The 17,222-nt window shown below is 41.8% G+C and overlaps 1 protein-coding gene across 1 annotated transcript in view; it reads right to left on the bottom strand.

The window, feature by feature from the left end:
• Positions 1 to 17,222, bottom strand: part of TFAP2D (transcription factor AP-2 delta) — a 57,767-nt gene that overhangs the window by 38,411 nt on the left and 2,134 nt on the right. Inside the window, exons 3-5 of the mRNA XM_030314564.1 lie at positions 14,079 to 14,139; positions 3,923 to 4,088; positions 3,646 to 3,764 (exon numbers count right to left, since the gene is read on the bottom strand). Of these exons, the coding sequence (XP_030170424.1) occupies positions 3,646 to 3,764; positions 3,923 to 4,088; positions 14,079 to 14,139 (346 nt within the window). The remainder of the gene's footprint in view (positions 1 to 3,645; positions 3,765 to 3,922; positions 4,089 to 14,078; positions 14,140 to 17,222) is intronic.

Raw genomic sequence — 17,222 nt, 5'->3', positions numbered from 1 at the left:
GAGTGCACTTGTCATGATAAGTGCCAAGTATTGTATGGAAGTGTTGATCGCTATGTTGTATACCTGAAACTGATATTGCACTGTATGTTAACTATCTGGAATTAAAATAAAAACTTGAAAAAATAAGCCACTTAAGAGAAACTAAATTACTAGGTATTGTTTTTCAAATATACTGTGGGTTATTGTAGAAAATCTGGAAGATAAAGGGGAGATATCAATAAAAATGGTAAGAAAAATACTATTCCTCCCCACAAGACTAGAGATTTATAAGAAAGCTGATGGACCATTTTTGATGACTAATCTGAAATGTTGCTGGTGCTTGCAAAAAATGTTTGATGGAAGGAGTAAAGTATCACCCAAAGACATGGTCAATTCAAAGTCTTACTAACACCAATTGTAGATATGGTGAAGTTTTAATTTACCACTTAAAACTGGAAAATCAAAACAAACCTGAAAGAACTGAATCAGACCCATGTTAGCTCAAAAATAATCAAGGTCCCAAATGTACTGAAGAGAAGCATTCACTATGTAAATCTTGCAGGAGCTTGATAAATCAGAATTGAGGCACTATTATTTTGTATCCTATAGCATCATCTATAGGATTCCCAACACTCTGAGCCTAATGTAGAAAATGGCAACTTGTTGGCTGGAAAGAGTCATCAACTGTCATCACCAACCCAACTAAAATGTGGGAATAAAATATACAGTACAGTCCTCAACAATGAAACTGCTGCTCTGCTTGTCAGCTCAGGAATAAAAGGAAGCCTATTTTAATTTAGATTGGCATGTCCTTGTTCTTCAACTATTAGGTCCTCTTCATATCCTAAGGCAACTTGTACTTTTTAAAATTTCCTTACTTATTTTTAAATGTTTATTTATTTATTTTGAGAAAGAGAGAGAGATAAAAAGAGAGAGAGAGAGAGCATGCATGAGTCAGGGAGGGGCAGTGGGAGAGGGAGAGAGAATCTTAAACAGGCTCCATGCTCACTGTGAAGTCTGATGCAGGGCTCAATCCTACAACCTTGAGGTCATGACCTGAGTAAAAATCAAGAGTTGGGCATGCAACTGACTGAGCCACCAGGCGCCCCTAACTTGTAATTTTTTTTAAACTGTGGGTCATGACTCATGATCCAGCATGAGTCCTGAAGTAAATTCAGTAGGTCTATAATCAGCATTTAAAAAGAACACAAAAATAGGAAGTAGAATAAAAATCAGAGAACACATGGTAATGAAATGTCTAATGTGTGTGTGTGTGTGTGTGTGTGTGTGTGTGTGTGAAAGAAAGAGAGAGAAAGGGGAAGTGTGCATATGTAGTTTGTGGGTTATAATATGTGAGGGGTTGAGGGATATAAAACATCCCTTTGCCTCTAAATACCTTTTCCTCAGTTCCATCACAGTGCCTGGAATTCAACAATAAAAGATTTATTTCTCTACAGCACAAAGATTTGGGGGATTTCAAAAACAGCCAATTAAAGTACCTGGAAAGAATAAAATCTTATGTTTCATCAGCCAAGGCTGATGTGACTCCTCCATGAACACAAACCAAATGAATAGAACACAGTTAGATACTCCTATGGTAGGATGGTATGTTGAAAGAGTAGATGGCAAAACCACAAAGATCATCCTAGGAGTTCACATATTTAACCTGCAATCCTTCTGTTAGTACCGTTGACGATTCCCACACAGGATACTTCAGTGGTTGGCCACCATAAAACTCAGTAAGAAAAATTGTGAATATACCCTTTTATGTATGGCTCTTCAGTTCAAATTAGCCAGTATATTCACAGACACCATGGGAAAAGGTCTTTCATAGGGCCTTTAATTTTCACACCAGTTATAAATTTCATGAGCATTCATAGTCAGTCCTTCAAAGAAGTGGAAAGAATCTAAACAAACATTTAGACCAATGATCCCTTAAGCCTCATTATACATCAGAATCACTGGGGATGTTTAAAAAATATATACGTACCTAGATCATATCCCCAGAGACTGAGTTCCAATTGGTTTAGGGAAGGGGCCCAGGCATTTTTTAATAAACCTCCTGAGTTGATTCTCCTGCAGAATTGAGTTTAAGAACTAATCAAGTCCTACCACCCATATGATTCTTTAAAAAAAAATTTTTAATGTTTATTTATTTTTGAGAGAGAGAGAGACAGAGTGTGAGCTGGGAGGGTCAGAGAGAGAGGGAGACACAGAATCCGAGGCAGGCTCCAGGCTCTGTCAGCACAGAGCCCAACATGGGGCTTGAACTCATGAACCATGAGATCATGACCTGAGCCAAAGTTGGGTGCCTGACTGAGCCACCCAGGTGCCCACACTCATATGACTCTTGAATCCACTTCATTATATTCTGAACAAATGTTTTGTTCTATTACTAAATAGCTATAATTACAATTATCTTCTTAAATTGAGCAGCAATCTGTCTCCCTTTAGAATCAACACATTAGTCATTTTTTTTCTACTTTGTCCTTTTCCCAGTACCCTCAACCCATATGTGTAGATGACAGGTCAACCTCCTCTATGATATGTCAGTTCTCAGTAACAGCACACACAAGCAAACACATCACAAAACACAGAACATAGTAACAGTAACACTTACTAAATGTTGGTGACCAATAATATTATTGTTGTTGTTATCATTATCACAATTAGGGAACAAAGCAAAGGTAACTATTAGTAGCAAAATTAGCGAAGCAATTTTGCTAAAACAAATGTCTAGAACATACTGCTTCACAAAATTGTATGGTAAATGGTATGAAATGATAATCTGGAAAAAGGCAAAATGTTTGTTTTTGTGTTTCCCTTACTTTTCACTTCCTACAGTGTCTTATAAAGAAGAAAGTAACAAGTGCAAGAAAAGTGTCACAGGTATGTTCAGGTGAGTCTTGGTAACAAGGCCTCTTTGTTCATATTTAAGACAATAGCATTTGACATTCAAAAGCTCTCGACAAAGTTAAAAATAAGTCTCTAGTAATACCTCTTCTTAAAAGAAGTTTGAATAAGAATATGTAATTTTGTCCTTACAGAAGAAACAAAAAGGAAAAGGTAAATTGGAAAACAATAACTTCTGGGAATATATTTTTACTTCTGTCTCTATACCACTGGTTAGCCTTAACCCTTCTGTAACTCATTTTATCCACCCATAAAGCCATGGAACTTCACTGTACTTTAAGAGATGTCTACTAGGATTAATACAATATGCTCTCAGGCTTGGTATCATGTCTCAACTCCTGTGAACCCTCTATAAAGGATTACTATTTATCCTGTAGATCATGTTGCACTGAATTATAATGAGGTAAGCCAGATTTATCTGAGCTCTAAAATAAACAATAATAAAAATGACGATAGCACAGCCAGTTTTTTTGTTGCTGTTACTTAGGAAGTACCAGAGAAATACTTAAATCTTCCATTGTCTTCTGTATTTTTGCCAAGATCAGTAAATTAAACAACATTTTATGAATTACCTAAGCCTTATGTTGTCTAATTTAATCATGTATGTCATGATTAATTGGGAAATTCACCTGTAACTGTTAACTGTCTTGCTTAATACTATAGACAAAAAATGAAACAGCATAATCTAACAAACCTGAGTTCCAGAGGATTGCTAACTTCCCATCATTACTTTGCAGAGCTGAAAAATCATACCTTCAACTAAGGAAGTAAGGAGGGTAACATTGGCTGCTTTCCGTCTTCCTGCTGGTAAATTCAGGCCAAGCCTATCCAGTTTCTCTCTCAGGCAGCGACCCCCATTCTTGGATTTTGCTCTGTCCAGAAACAAATAAAAACTAAGTTTTGAAAGTTCACATTCTGAGGGAAATGATGAGGCGATTTGACCAGATGGGGAATTCAACATGAGATAGGAGGTCTACGGACTGAGGGTTGAGGAATATGGTATCAGTACAGCCAGAAAACAATGTCTTACCTTCTCAAAATGCCTCCCAACAGTGAAGCATTGAGGCATTCGGGTGGTGAGAGGCGCCTCTTCACCTCAGCAATGGTCACCTTGTATTTGGAAGTTGAACTGAGAAGGGACAAACGGCCAGGGACAGAGCAAAACAAGTCTGTGGGGTTGACCACACAGGTGCCACCTTGGGGGGGGGGGGAAGTATATCACATATTAGTGACAGTGAGAGGAGATCATTGAAAGACAGTTAATATCAAGCCACTACTTGGGATTTGGGAATACATGGCAACAATTGCTCCCATACATACACCACCAGGATCATCTCAGAAAGCTGCTCTGAAGATGTCCTTTCAAATAACAAGGCTTCATCTTTCAAATATCATACAGTACATGTTTGTGGGGGCACTATTTTTTAATTTTAACAAAAACCAGCATTCTATAGAGTGTTGACTGGCCCACCAGTGCTAATGGTGACATCATACACACCAAGAAACACTTCAATTAATAAAAAAACCCCAAATCCATCAGTGAACCCCACAGAGGGTATGTATTGTTTTTCCATGGCTCTGTGTATGTGTGTGCATAGATGTGCACATACATACAATGGATGGATATATTTTGTCTGTGACTTGTTATATAGACAAAAGTTTGAAAGCTCTTTTCTAAATTATTTGAAAACTTCCTTCTCTTTTCCCTCATCCACCTGCCAACTATAGGTACTTGAGTCACTCAGTTCCCAGGTACCACCAAAAACAATTTTCCTATTGTCATAAACTTTCAACTCATGTCAGGGGATGATAGGTCACAGCTCTCTACCATATGTCAGCTGTCAGGATTGGCACACACAGTCAAATACAGTGCAAGAGTTAGAACATAGTAACAGTCACATTAAATGTTGGTGGCCAATAATATTGTTTTTGTTGTTGTTATCATTATTACTATTAGAGAACAAAGCACAGATAACTGCTAATGGCAAAATCACCAAAGCAATCTTGCCATGCTGGGGCTCCCGGGGCAGAAGACTTTGTCTCCAAGCTCCAGAAAGATCCTTGAACTTTGCTCTCTTCCAGGACACCAGAGTACATTCCCCAACCCCAGGTACCTGAAGTAGACTTGAAGACCCAAGATGGTCATCGCTGAGGAGAGTTTCCCTCTGCCCAATCCTCCCTTACTGTAAAAATCCTGAGCTAATATCCATATTACTAACACTGTGCTAAATAGCCTTGGGGTCCAAGGCTGCCTCCTTGTGCTTTGAGCAATCTGAGGACATAGTTTTTAAGGTTCACTGGCAAATTCAAATTCAAGGTTTGCTTTCCTGAGCATACATTTGATTTCTTCAGCTATGGGAGATCTTAAGACTCATCTCCCCAAAAGTCAAGTTCTATGAGAGAAAAGAGGAAGAAGTAGGTGGAAGAAGACAAACAGGCAGGGGAGCATTATCCAAAATCTTTCTACTTGAAGGATGTTCCTCAACTGGCAGCACTGGCATCTCCTAGGGGCTTGTTAGAAATGCACACTCTCAGGCCCAACTCCAGACCTTCTGAGTCAGAATCTGTATTTTAACAAGATCCCCAGGTGGTTAACGTGCATGTTAAGGTTTGAGAAGACCTGGTCCAGGACTCACCACTTGCCTCCTACATAGGTCCTCACCTCCTTTACTAAGCTGCTCAGGTGAAATGCTGTGTTGCTAGAGTCTCTGGCATTCAGATTTGGGTGTGTTCTCTGAGCACAGTGGCTAAGGAACCTGGGAGGATGTTTAAAAAGGCAAAGGGGTCCTGGACCTGGGTGCAGAGAACAAGTTAACTTTACCCTACTCTTAAAGTGTTTCTACCCTTGTACTACCTGGAATTCTTCCAGGTTGTCTTATTGTCATCCAAGCTTCCCCTGAGAGTACTGGGATCAATGTCTTTCTCCTTAAGCATTCTGAGGCTGGTGATCATTCTTAATGACCCCTCAAACAGAAGACAGGATATTGAGAATATTAAAGTAGCCAGACCTCTCCAGACTGGGAAATGAGTCCTGTATGCTTGGCTAAATTTCCAATGCTAGTGCCTGGAAGCTGGTACTTAGTTTGAAATCTGAGAGGTCACAGTCTTAACTGTCAAATTGAAATCCTTTTCCTGGAGGCACCTGGGTGACTCAGTCAATTAAGCGTCCAACTCTTGATTTCTGCTCAGGTCAGGATCTCATGGTTGTGACATTGAGCCCCATGTCGGGCTCCACTCTGATAGCTCAGAACCTGCTTGGGATTCTTTCTCTCTCTCTCTCTCTCTCTCTCTCTCTGCCCCTCCCCATAGCATGCTCTCTCTCTCTCAAAATGCATACATACATATATACACACAAAGTCCTTTTCCTGGCATTAACCTTGTGGTCAACATATTGGAAATCATGCAAATGTTTGTCTCAGGAGCTTGAAACACAAACTCACCTGTGCTTCCCCACTTTGCATTGTCATAGAGAATTTTATTTTATTTATTTTTTAAATATTTCATTTTTAAGTAGTCTCTACACCCAACGCAGGGCTCGAACTCATAACCCTGAGATAAAGAGTTGATTGCTCTGCTGACTGAGCCAGCCAGCTGCCCCTGTCATAGAGAATTTTTAAAACTAATCATCGTCATCATCATTATCCCCAGATTTGGGGTCCCAAAACTACCATCATTCTTTCACTGATGCTCTCTCCTTTTATACCTATAGATGCAAAATGCATTTTACAAACAAACTCTTAAGTGACTTCTCAAATGTTGAGATGAACAGGATATCAATGAAGCTGGCTTTTAGCATCATACTGTGAGAATCAGGATCCCCAAAAGTTAAGAATTTAGGCCATTATGAGGTCATCCAAAGCAAAAAATATTAAGAAATCATAATATCTACATTCAAAATTCACAGAGCTCTCTCCCCAAAATAGGCCTCCACCCATGGTCATGGAATCATAAGTAAATTTACATTCTTACATAAACCCCCTCCTCTTGTAAAATAGCCAATACACAACTGAGGACACAAGGAATCTCACCCAATAGGTCTCAAGTCAATTATGAAAGAAGAGTGTTTGTGCATGTGTTACTTTCCCAGTTGGTCAAGGGAAAAGGACAAAATTTTAGACCTTTCCTATCTTTACTAGTCTACAGTGGGTTAGAAACCTATTTTAGGGAGATGGCAGAAGACTCTAAAAGATTGTTTTTTAAAAAAAAGTTAAATCAGGCTTTCTCCACTTGGAAAATCACCCCCTTTTAGCAAAATGAACCCCATGCACTGAAAGCCAGCTGCTCCCAGAGAAGTCACTAGATCTGCTATGTGGCCAAGTGCTATCTTCCTGGGCTCTGGGTCTTTCTCTCCTGCATCCAGCCCAGGTTGGGCTTCTGGCTTATGCTCAAATAAGCATTTATTAGGTAAGTTACACAGCCTGCATATTAAGAGTATTCTTTATGCACACACAAACTGCCTGGAGGATTTATTTTGTATTCAGGATTAGCCATCAACTCTAGAGTCTTTTATTTTTTATGTCACAGCATCTTTAAAGGGAATTTCTGTTGCTTTGATAGTTGGCATTGCTGCAGCCTTGGGGAACTCTCTCGTCCTGGCTAAAGATTTGGCAACTTGTAGAGTTTACAGCAGCATGGGGAACCTGCTATCTTTCTTCCCAGTGGTTTATTTGGGGAGGGGGGAGGAAGAAAAGGGTGATAGGTCAACATAACAGATGTTTGCATTTAGAATGAAGAACCAAGGAGGTGGGGTTTCATTCTGGAGATCCAGACTACAGATAGCAATGATGAGATTTCAGAGGAAAGACATGAGAGTCAACCATACCAAGCCATTTACAGTATTCATCCCCAGTATTACCAGTTGAAGTTCCTCATGGTGCCTGTGTTGCATGTCAGCTCTTATTGAAATGATGTAACATTCATTCTAGATCCAGCACTCCAGTTAGAGGTGTCTCTGGTGCCACAACCAAGGTATTCATGCAGAACTTCTCTAGAGTACATCTCTTTTCCATTCATAGTGCACAGAAGCAATACTTCCATGGAGGGCACTATTTTTAAAATTGAAATTTGGAGATGGGGCTTCCTATTTCCAGTGATGCTCAAACTCAGATCTGTAGCTATAGAAACAGCATAAGAAATCAGGGACTATCTATTTAAGGTCACTTGTCTAGAACATGACTATCATAAAAGGGATAACTTTGCCACAGCTACAGGGAAGTCAGCCAAAGAATTACTGTGCTGGGGACAAAACCAGGCATGAGACACACAGACACAGATTCTTCGGCTGCCAGACCTTGTTAGATCCCATGAGGCAAGAAGAAAAACGGGGTTGGGCTGCGCCATTCCTGGTATGCCTGGAGACCTCTGGCCCTGTGTGTGCAAGCACCGCGTGGGGGGAGTGGAAAAAGTACGGGGCTGCAAGTAAGAGGTTGGCCAACTAGCGACCCATGCAACCTTAGATGAGTAACAACTCTGGGCCTTGATCTGTCCATCTGAAAAATGGGGATGTTCACGCCTGCTCAACTTATTTCCCCAGCTCGACAGGAGGTGCAACAGGAAATGGATGCACATGTGCTCCGCAACCTAAGTAAAGCCCACCCAACTCCACCACTGTGTCAAACAACTACCGCGTCTCAGGGCGCTACCTGTGCAGCGCAACAAGACCCCCACCCACCTTTTGCCGGGCTATCGGAGAGAAAGGCTGAGGTCTGAATGCGCTTTTTCCCTTCTCATCCAAGGCAATTAGGGCAGAGGAAACAGGCTCGGCAGTCTCCAAGGAACTGTGGCTCTCCTGGCGCCCCCAAAGCTGCCTCTAAGCCACGCGCCCCCTCTGGGTGCCTTCCTCTCTAAGAACAGAGCTGCTGATGGCTAGAGGCCCTGTGCGCTCTCCAGGTGCGATCAATACTTCCTGGCTGGCTTCTGGGCGCGGGGCCCCTGCGCTCAGCCTCTCCAAAGCCGCAGCGCCGCCCCACTCCCTGCCGCTTCGGTGTTGACATAATTAGACCAAATCTTGAGAGCAAAATAAATGTTCTGTTCGCCTTACAGCCAAACAGATGTTTACAATTCAAATGAAAGAAATACAAACGGCAGGGATTTTTTTTCTCCCCTTCTTCATCTCCAGTGATCGCTCGTTTTTTCTGACACATTAAAAATGTGTAAGCGATTATAGGAGTTTCCTGTCCCTGTTTGTTCTGCGGGTGCATTTCTGCGAGGTGCGCGTGGAAGCTGGGTGGGGTAGGATCATTCTCGGCTGCTTCCTCTCTAGCCCCTCGCCCTTCTCAATCCCAAATCCCTGGTGTAATACCCTCCTCGCTCCTCTCCTCCCACAGCAGATATTAATTGTAATCAAACGGCAAAGGGATAGTGGTTTAATTGCAATCAAATAGGCCTCAGATGAGACATCAGCTGCTAACTGCCCTATTTCAGGGAAGGATATACCCTTACAGGTATAAATGGATTACCAGGTTTGAAAGCGCTTCTTCCCGTGCAGATTCGAGGCAGAACAAAAGAAAGGGATGTCTGAGCGGGGAGACCTACTGGTTTAATGTGGCTGTGTGAGTGTGTGTGTGTGTGTGTGTGTGAGAGAGAGAGAGAGAGAGAGAGAGAGAGAGAGAGAATTAATCCCCATTTCCCAATGCAGGGAGTGCTCTGGCTTTTGGTGATTTTCAAAGCAATAAAGAAATTAGAGAGAAGACAGGCTATGGAAAAAGATCTCCCCTTGCCAGCAAAAAAAGATTTCCAAGAAACCATGCCTATAGACCCTTTACTATATGAGTTTTAGACTTCATATAAAGGAGACGGGATTTCGACTCTCCAGTGTCTGTATTTGGGGACTAAAGAGGCAGACAAGGCTCCAGGTGTGTTTCTGGCTCTATTTTCAAAATGGATGAGCTGTAGAGATGAATTTGGGCGATTCTCATAAAGAGAGATTCTGGGGGTTCTGACAAAAGAGAAACAAGGCTTTCCACCCCACTCCAATCTTAACGCGTTCTGGGAGCTGCTGAAAGAGCCTTTGGCTCTTCCAAAGTCGAGTTCCAAAGCTCAGGGCTCTCACAAAACTGAAGGAGCAGAAACAGCTCATCCTCTTGGCCCAGGCAGACTGTGGGCAGCCAGGTGGTGGGGGGGCAGGGGTCTGTAGAAGGGGACAGCAGGCAGGTTCATCTACCCCATTATTGGCAGGCTGGGTGATTGATGCTAAACTCCATTTCACAGAAGCATTTTTAAAAAATTAAATCAGATCTGACAATGTTTGTACCACAGCGTAACTGCCTCCTCCTTGGCGTGCCAGTCACCTCTAAGCGATCTGACAAACTCCAGCTCTCTTAAAACGTGCAGAGTTCAGATCATATTAATTCCCCAAAAATGTTTTGATTCAAAGTAGTTTGTATTTTGTGTAGCCACGGGCAATCCAGAAAGCGCTCCTGCCTGCCCGTGGCCTGGTCCGCTCCCTCTCCGCGTGGCCCAGAGGCTATGGCGGTATTTAAGCGTCTGAAATTAGCCTGGGGCTGCAAGGCAGAGTGATCACAAAGCGAAACAAGGGCGCTTCCCCCTCTTCACTTTTTTTCATTTTTTTCTTTCTTCCTTTTTTTTTTTTTTTTTTTTTTTGAGTTTGCCATCCTGATTTCTCAAAAAAGACCAGGGCCAAAATGTCACTTTCCACCCAAATATGGGAAAGCTGGGTCTTCTCATCTCCCCTCCATCCTCTTCTCAAGGCCATAGCCCCCTACCCAATTGAACCCCTAACCCCTCGATTCCAATCTGTATCCACTCATTGTTAGCATCATCATCATAGTCGTCGTCATCATCAACATTGTTCTCCTACTATTAAATTCTCAGAGCAAGAAATGAAAGGGACCAGCACCTGACAAAGGGGAGGGGACCATGAGGGAGCCTCAGAAGATTCTTGGGGAAAAGAAGAGTGGGCTTTCCTTTCTTTTTAATGATTAAAAACACAGACGACTCCTGTAAATAGAAGCCTCATTTCTTCAAGATGCCTTTTGAAACCCAGTATCTGAATATTCAACGAAGGCAAAGCCCCACTCTGTACGTACAACATTAATATGATCTCTGCAGAATTTGCTACTCAGAAATATTAACATATCAAAGCCCAAGCCGGAGGCGAGAGAAGCTATCGATACTCAAGCACAGGGTAAAGTAAAGATTATTGGTTCTGATGGTTGGAGTAGCGGAGCTGCGGGCAAAATCGCGCACACCATTAAGCGAGAGTGAGCGTGCGGGAGCGGCACCTCCGAGGCGGTGGCAAATATTTTATCTAGGTGGTAATTACCTCGTTGGTGCCCCTCTTCCGGGCTTTCTTTGGCTATCCGGCCTTCATTATAGGCAAAAACAATGTAACTACCACTTACTGAAGTGAGTCAGAGAAATGGTATTTTGTTCTTTGCTAATAGAAGTGGCCAAATTTAAAGAACTGAGTGCTCTTCCGTCCTCCAACACACACACACACACACACACACACACACACACACACAGAGCAAACCAGGACAATCTCTCCCTGGTGAACTCATGTGGGGCACTTAGGGATCTTTCTTCTAGAAGAGCACTTAGGAGTCTTTGGAAATGAAATCTGTTTTGTTCCTCCCACAGTAAATTCTGGAAATTGTCAGAAATGTAAGTTTATCAGAGAACTTAGCAGGGGAGGAAAAATGGCAAAAAGTTGTGCTTTTCAAGAAATCATGTTTCCTGTGGAGAGTCACCTCGAAAGTATGGATTAAAAGAGAAACAGGCATTCCTATCTAAACAAAACCATTACAGAATATGGCAGAGTGCTTGACTTAGTGTCCTCCTGATTTTTGATGAACAAAGGTGACTTGAGTTGTTTATATTAAGAATCCAATGCACTACCATGACAACAGAGAGAAGGGGCTTCCTTAACTTTTCTTCAAAAATGGGGAGTCCTGAGATTTAGGGCTGTGTGGGATCCAGCACGATGTACACAACCTTTAGGCAAAACTTCCTTGCTATCCATTTGTAAATTGTCATGAACATTGATTGTTTCAGAGTAACACACGCACACAGACACACACTTGGTCTCCTGGGCTCAACCAATTTAACTGGCTTTTCTCTTAAACATGTGGAAATGGAATAAACTCAGCAGCTAAATTCTAAATTCCTTCGCAGGGGTTGAGGGAGGGAGGACTAGGGTTTAGTCACACAATACAGACAGAAACCCCAAGTTACCTCCCCTTCCTCTTTGAAGCCATGCTATTCTCCTAAAAGATCAATATTTGATTTAAAATAGCAGGCTCCACCTGATTTTCAGGTGATACGGAGTGACACCAAATTCTACAACAACAATAAAACATCACCTAAGGAAGACCATTTATGTGCCTGTAATAGGACCGGACCGCAGTTCTCATTTTATAGTTACCCAAGAGCATTGACCTTTCTTTGGGGCATGCTGCGGAGGTGTCCCTTAAATCTCTCTCCAAAAATTCAACTAATTACACAGCCACATCCCTTCCAGCTCCCGCCCTCGATCTCAAATAATTCCCACCCTCTGGCAGCTATTGTAAGATCTGATGCAATTTCCAGGCATTTGAGAAGGTGATCTTGGAACAAGTGCGGAACTGAACGCGTCGACCGCAGTAGCGCCAGCCGGACTCTGGGAGGAGCCGGCTCTGGGCGCTAATTAGTGGCGCTGTCCTTCAGCACCACCGACATCTCCATGCGCCCTCAGTGTTCAGCCTCACCTTTAGTGTGACCGCCCCAACAGACCCAGATCAGCACACCTCACCTGACCCCTCTTTCATCGTGCATTTTTAATCCCTCCCTTCAACAGTATGTGTATTTCATTTCAATTTTCTCTAGTCTGGGCCTATTTCATGTCACTTCAATATGGCTGAATATTAGCCTGGCTGATAAGCATAATATTGCTCATTTTAAGAACTCCTCATCGAGCAACACTAGTAATTTTTTGAAAAACCTCTATGGGGTGAAACAACAGAGTTGAATGGCTATTTTGCATTTAATGGAAGTTCCAAGTACCCACTATGACAATCGTCAAGTTCCAAAAAAAAAGCAATCTTTCTTCCTCAATTTAAATGGAATTTCACATTGGACATTGGGTTCTAAAGCCTGCCGTTTAAACATGAAAGAATCCATTGCTTTCTTTGGAAAAGCACTGGAATCTTTCAACAAGCTTTGAAAGAGATGGACAGGGACTGAAGGACATTTATTTGGTGCCATCAGAAGTGACTCAGTCTTTAGCAGTTCAGTTACTAAAGACAACTGTGACCCTGGAGCTGGAATTAGTCCTGGTGAATAGGCCACATCTTATTAATTCGTATGAAGTTGGGATAACAGCTGGTCCCCTTGCCTTGTGTGCTCCTCGGGTTACTCAGCTTGCTGGGAAAATGAGCTTCAGAGGCTCTGGGTACAGTTAAGTGGGGAGGCCAGCAAAATCTGCACTGCCTTGAGGCCCTTAAAATGCCATAGTTCAAAACCTTTTGTCAGAATGGAACATCTGAGATGCAGCCCCCTTCAGTGTCTGAGCCAAAATCAACAGCTCTCAACTCTGGCCTTCCCCCCCCCCACCCCCACCCCACCTTCCGATTCCACGGGTAACTCTGGATTCAGATGTTTTCCTCAACAGATGGGAACAAGAAAGCTTTATCCGGTACAGTTAACACCACCTCCTCCTCCCACCTCCCTTAAAGAAAGAAATGTTCTGGACACTTAGAAAAATAAGGGCAGCTACAATATTGGTGTTTCATTAGCCTTCCCTGAAGCCTCAACGAATCTAGCCTTTCACAGTATCCTTCAAAGCCTCAAGCTAACACCATCACCTCAATCACCCAGGCGGTGGCTGGCACATTTGGGGCTAAAAGAGACCAGAAATTCTGCTTGAGGATGTGGTGATGGGGAAAGGAGGTGTGACAAGGATTTTTTCCCTTTCTTTTCTTTTTTTTATTTTTTCCCCCTTCTAACTTCGATTCTATCATTGTTCCATGAGAAACAGCAAATCTCTTCTTTTGTAGGTCTTTTGGGAAGAGGCTAGATCCAAGCCTCAATGGAGAAAGGGACTATGCCTGTGTTGGACAAAAGTAATTGACCAAGAGTAATTGTTTTCTTAATTATCAGACAAGTGTCTGATGGTTACAAGCACCACCAGATCTTCAAAACAAAGTATCAGATGAGAGAAGAATGTTTCATTTTAACATGTCACTTACCTCTTCTTATCACTCCACCTTGACCATTGAGAACAAGCCCACACTGGGCTTCCACGGAGCCCTTAATAAAAGAAAAAGAAATAAAAGCTCTCAAATAGATACTAATAGGTGTGAACACATGAGTTAAGTCTTTCAATCTGCCCCATTCCTTGAACCCCCATATCCCAATAAACCTGTAGTAGACATTTAAAAGCAACCATTGAGCTGGAGCAAGTTTGGCAGCACACGTGATTTCAAGGGGGAAAAAAGTGCCAGAAAAACCACAATCTAAAAGTTGTATAAATCTTAAGGTATGCATTTTGCAGCACCATACAATATTGCACTTCAAAGCACCTGAGTGCCTTTCATCTTGGCATAAGGGAATGAGAAGCCCTTTGAGTCCCCATCAAGGCACATAGCATATATACAGACAGTTTCCACAGCACTTTCTGCGTGGAGCAAATTACACTGAAAGTGTCAAGTCTGGCACTGTGGGTTTCTTGGGAGCTCAGAGGAGCCATTTCAAGTGCAGGCTTCAAGATATCTGATGTTGGTTCTGCTTTACCACAGAGTAGGAGTATCCTACCCAAAATATGCCTTAGAGAGGAAACACCTTCAGGTTCACTCACTGTAGGTCTTCAGGCTCCTAATGGATTGAGGGATCATTTGAGCTGGGAAGAAGGAAAGGGTTTGCTGATTTTTTATTAAGAAAAATAAAAAATTTCTCTCTCTGTCTTTTTTCTCCTGAGTTGAAATGTGTTAAAGGCTCATTTTCCTTTACAAACAAACGAGGTATTGGACATGAAAGAGGCCTTGAAGGGTGTTAACCTACCCAACAGCCCGTGAAGAGTTAAGTAAATGCGGAGAGAGTCGGTGCATAATAAAAACCCACTTTACAAAACAACCTTTACAGCCCTGGCTCCCTTTCGCTTCCCCATTTTCACCATATTGAGGCAGGCCTGTAAGACCCCCCTTTTCAACCTACTCACGAGCTCTTTCTTATTTTAAATGTTCTGCCTTAAAGTGATTATCAAATCAATATGAAAAAAAAAAACTTGGAGACTGAGCATAAATTAAAGCAGTGATGGGAAAAGGTGTGACAGTTTCCTTTGTTGGCCATAGCAAATCTTTTTAGGGGACTCAAAGATGGAACTGAAGCCACAAGACTGTTTGCATCTGTTAGGCAGACTTAGACCGCCCTCCAAACCATTGGACTTTCACTTAAAATTCTGTGCAGGGAAAAGTATATTTACATTTGTTGCATTTGAAATGAGGCATATGCTGATGAATGTTTTAAAAAGGAAGAAATAAAAGGAGAGAGACGGGTTTCTCCCACACATCCCCTCCCTATTTCTCTTTTTAAAAGTAGCTATTACTTTTTTTCTCTTTCTTTTTCATTCTGCCAACTACGTCCAGGAGGAGTGGAAGAAAATAACTTGCCAGATTTACAACTTGCTTCATATATATATATATATATATATATATATATATATATATGGCATGTATCTACATACATAACAATGATATATACATATATAGATGTGTCTATAGACATAGATACATAAATATGTCATATATCATACTCCTCAAATTCTTTTAGTATCTTGGAGTATATCCCTCAGTATGAGCAATAAACTGAAAAGAGGAAACCAAGAATATAAAAAAGATATAGACTTTAAAAAAGGTCTCGAAATATCTGAAATGTAGAAGGTAAAGGGCCTTGAAGCTCTCCAAGGGAGTGAACCGCTTTCTCTCCCATTCTCTGGCACACTGTTAAGATGTTTATTTCCTTAGAAGAAACGAATCTTGGTCTCTACACTTAACAAACTTTTCCCCCTCATAAGTAAAACATGTTGTTTGGTCGGATGACATTGCATAAATGACCAGTTGAATGGCACTAAGTCGAAAATTGGATAAACTACGGTGTTCTTTTGCACGGGATTCGCTCTTTGTCTGGTGCTTGCAAATGTTCTAATCCCCTCTTTTGAAAAATGCCCGGCTTTGTGCCTAGCACAGAAAAAAAATTTGTACAGATACAAAAAAATCAGCAGCAGACGCGGCTATTAAAAGGAGTAAATAGGTTTTAGTTGAGCTAAGCATTGAATGGCAGATTTTTTTCCCCTCGAGACATAAGGGGATCCTTGTGAAAAATGTAAAAATGTTCTGAGTGTATAAAATTATTTTGTGTATACAAGTGGAGAAAGTCAAGGTTTATGGAGCCAAATCTCTTTTCTTGTGTGCCGATCTTGCACCTATGGTTCTTTGTTGGGACTGTAAGGGCTTTCACTTTAATTTCAAAATAATCCCTTGGTCGGAGGTAAATGAAGGGAAAAGATTTTCTGTGCGCAACAAGGGATCTCTTACGTCTCCAACTTGTGCTCTTCCCGTATCTTCCCTTTCGTTGTGGAGGCTGTGGAGAAGCTGGCCCCCTTTGTGCGGACTGAAAAAGTAGGGACTTATCTACGGCTCCTCTTTCAGCCAAAAGAAGATACAAATTCGTGTCTTCTAAGTTCTTTTTTAGATATTTGTGGGTTTATTCGCTTGAAATGTGGCTGGGGGCATATGTCTGCAAAATTATAAATTCTATTGTTGGCAAAGAATGTGCAAAAATACATTGAGGAAGAAAGTAGGAGACAGATACATCTGATTGATGGCCTCCACAGTATCTGTATTTCTCCCTCCCTCCCTCCCTCTCTTCCTCCCTTCGGTCCTTCTTTCCTCTCTCTTTTTTCCTCTTTCTCTCTTCCCTCCTGTTTCTCCTTTCCTCCCCCCCCCTTTTTCCCTTCTCTCTTTTCCTTTATTTCTTCATTTCCTTCTTTTTAAGGAGTTGCATCTTATGTAAAAGTTAATAACCTGGTGAGAAAAATAAAGTTTGTGAATTACCCAACTGGGTGGTGGTTGGGGGTGGGGGGAGGGCTCCTTAGAGAGAATTAGGCTCAAGTCCACAACCTGGTAAACGGCGTTGTGCAGATTTTTTTCCTTGGGGTAAAATTTTGAGAGTTGCATTTGCGATTCTTTACTTTCCACAGCAATCTAGTATATTCGGGGAAACTTTTGCTAGAGCTCAACAAAGTCGCCAGAACAAACCAGTTCCCCAATTCTTAATAAATTCCCCATAAGCTCAGTCTGGGATAAACACCTGGCACACGCGGGTAGACCCAGCAA

This window comes from Lynx canadensis, chromosome B2 (genome assembly GCF_007474595.2).
Source record: "Lynx canadensis isolate LIC74 chromosome B2, mLynCan4.pri.v2, whole genome shotgun sequence".
NCBI classification, from domain to species: domain Eukaryota; kingdom Metazoa; phylum Chordata; class Mammalia; order Carnivora; family Felidae; genus Lynx; species Lynx canadensis.
Note: the sequence above shows the minus strand (reverse complement) of the source record. Positions and strands in the feature narration are given on the sequence as shown.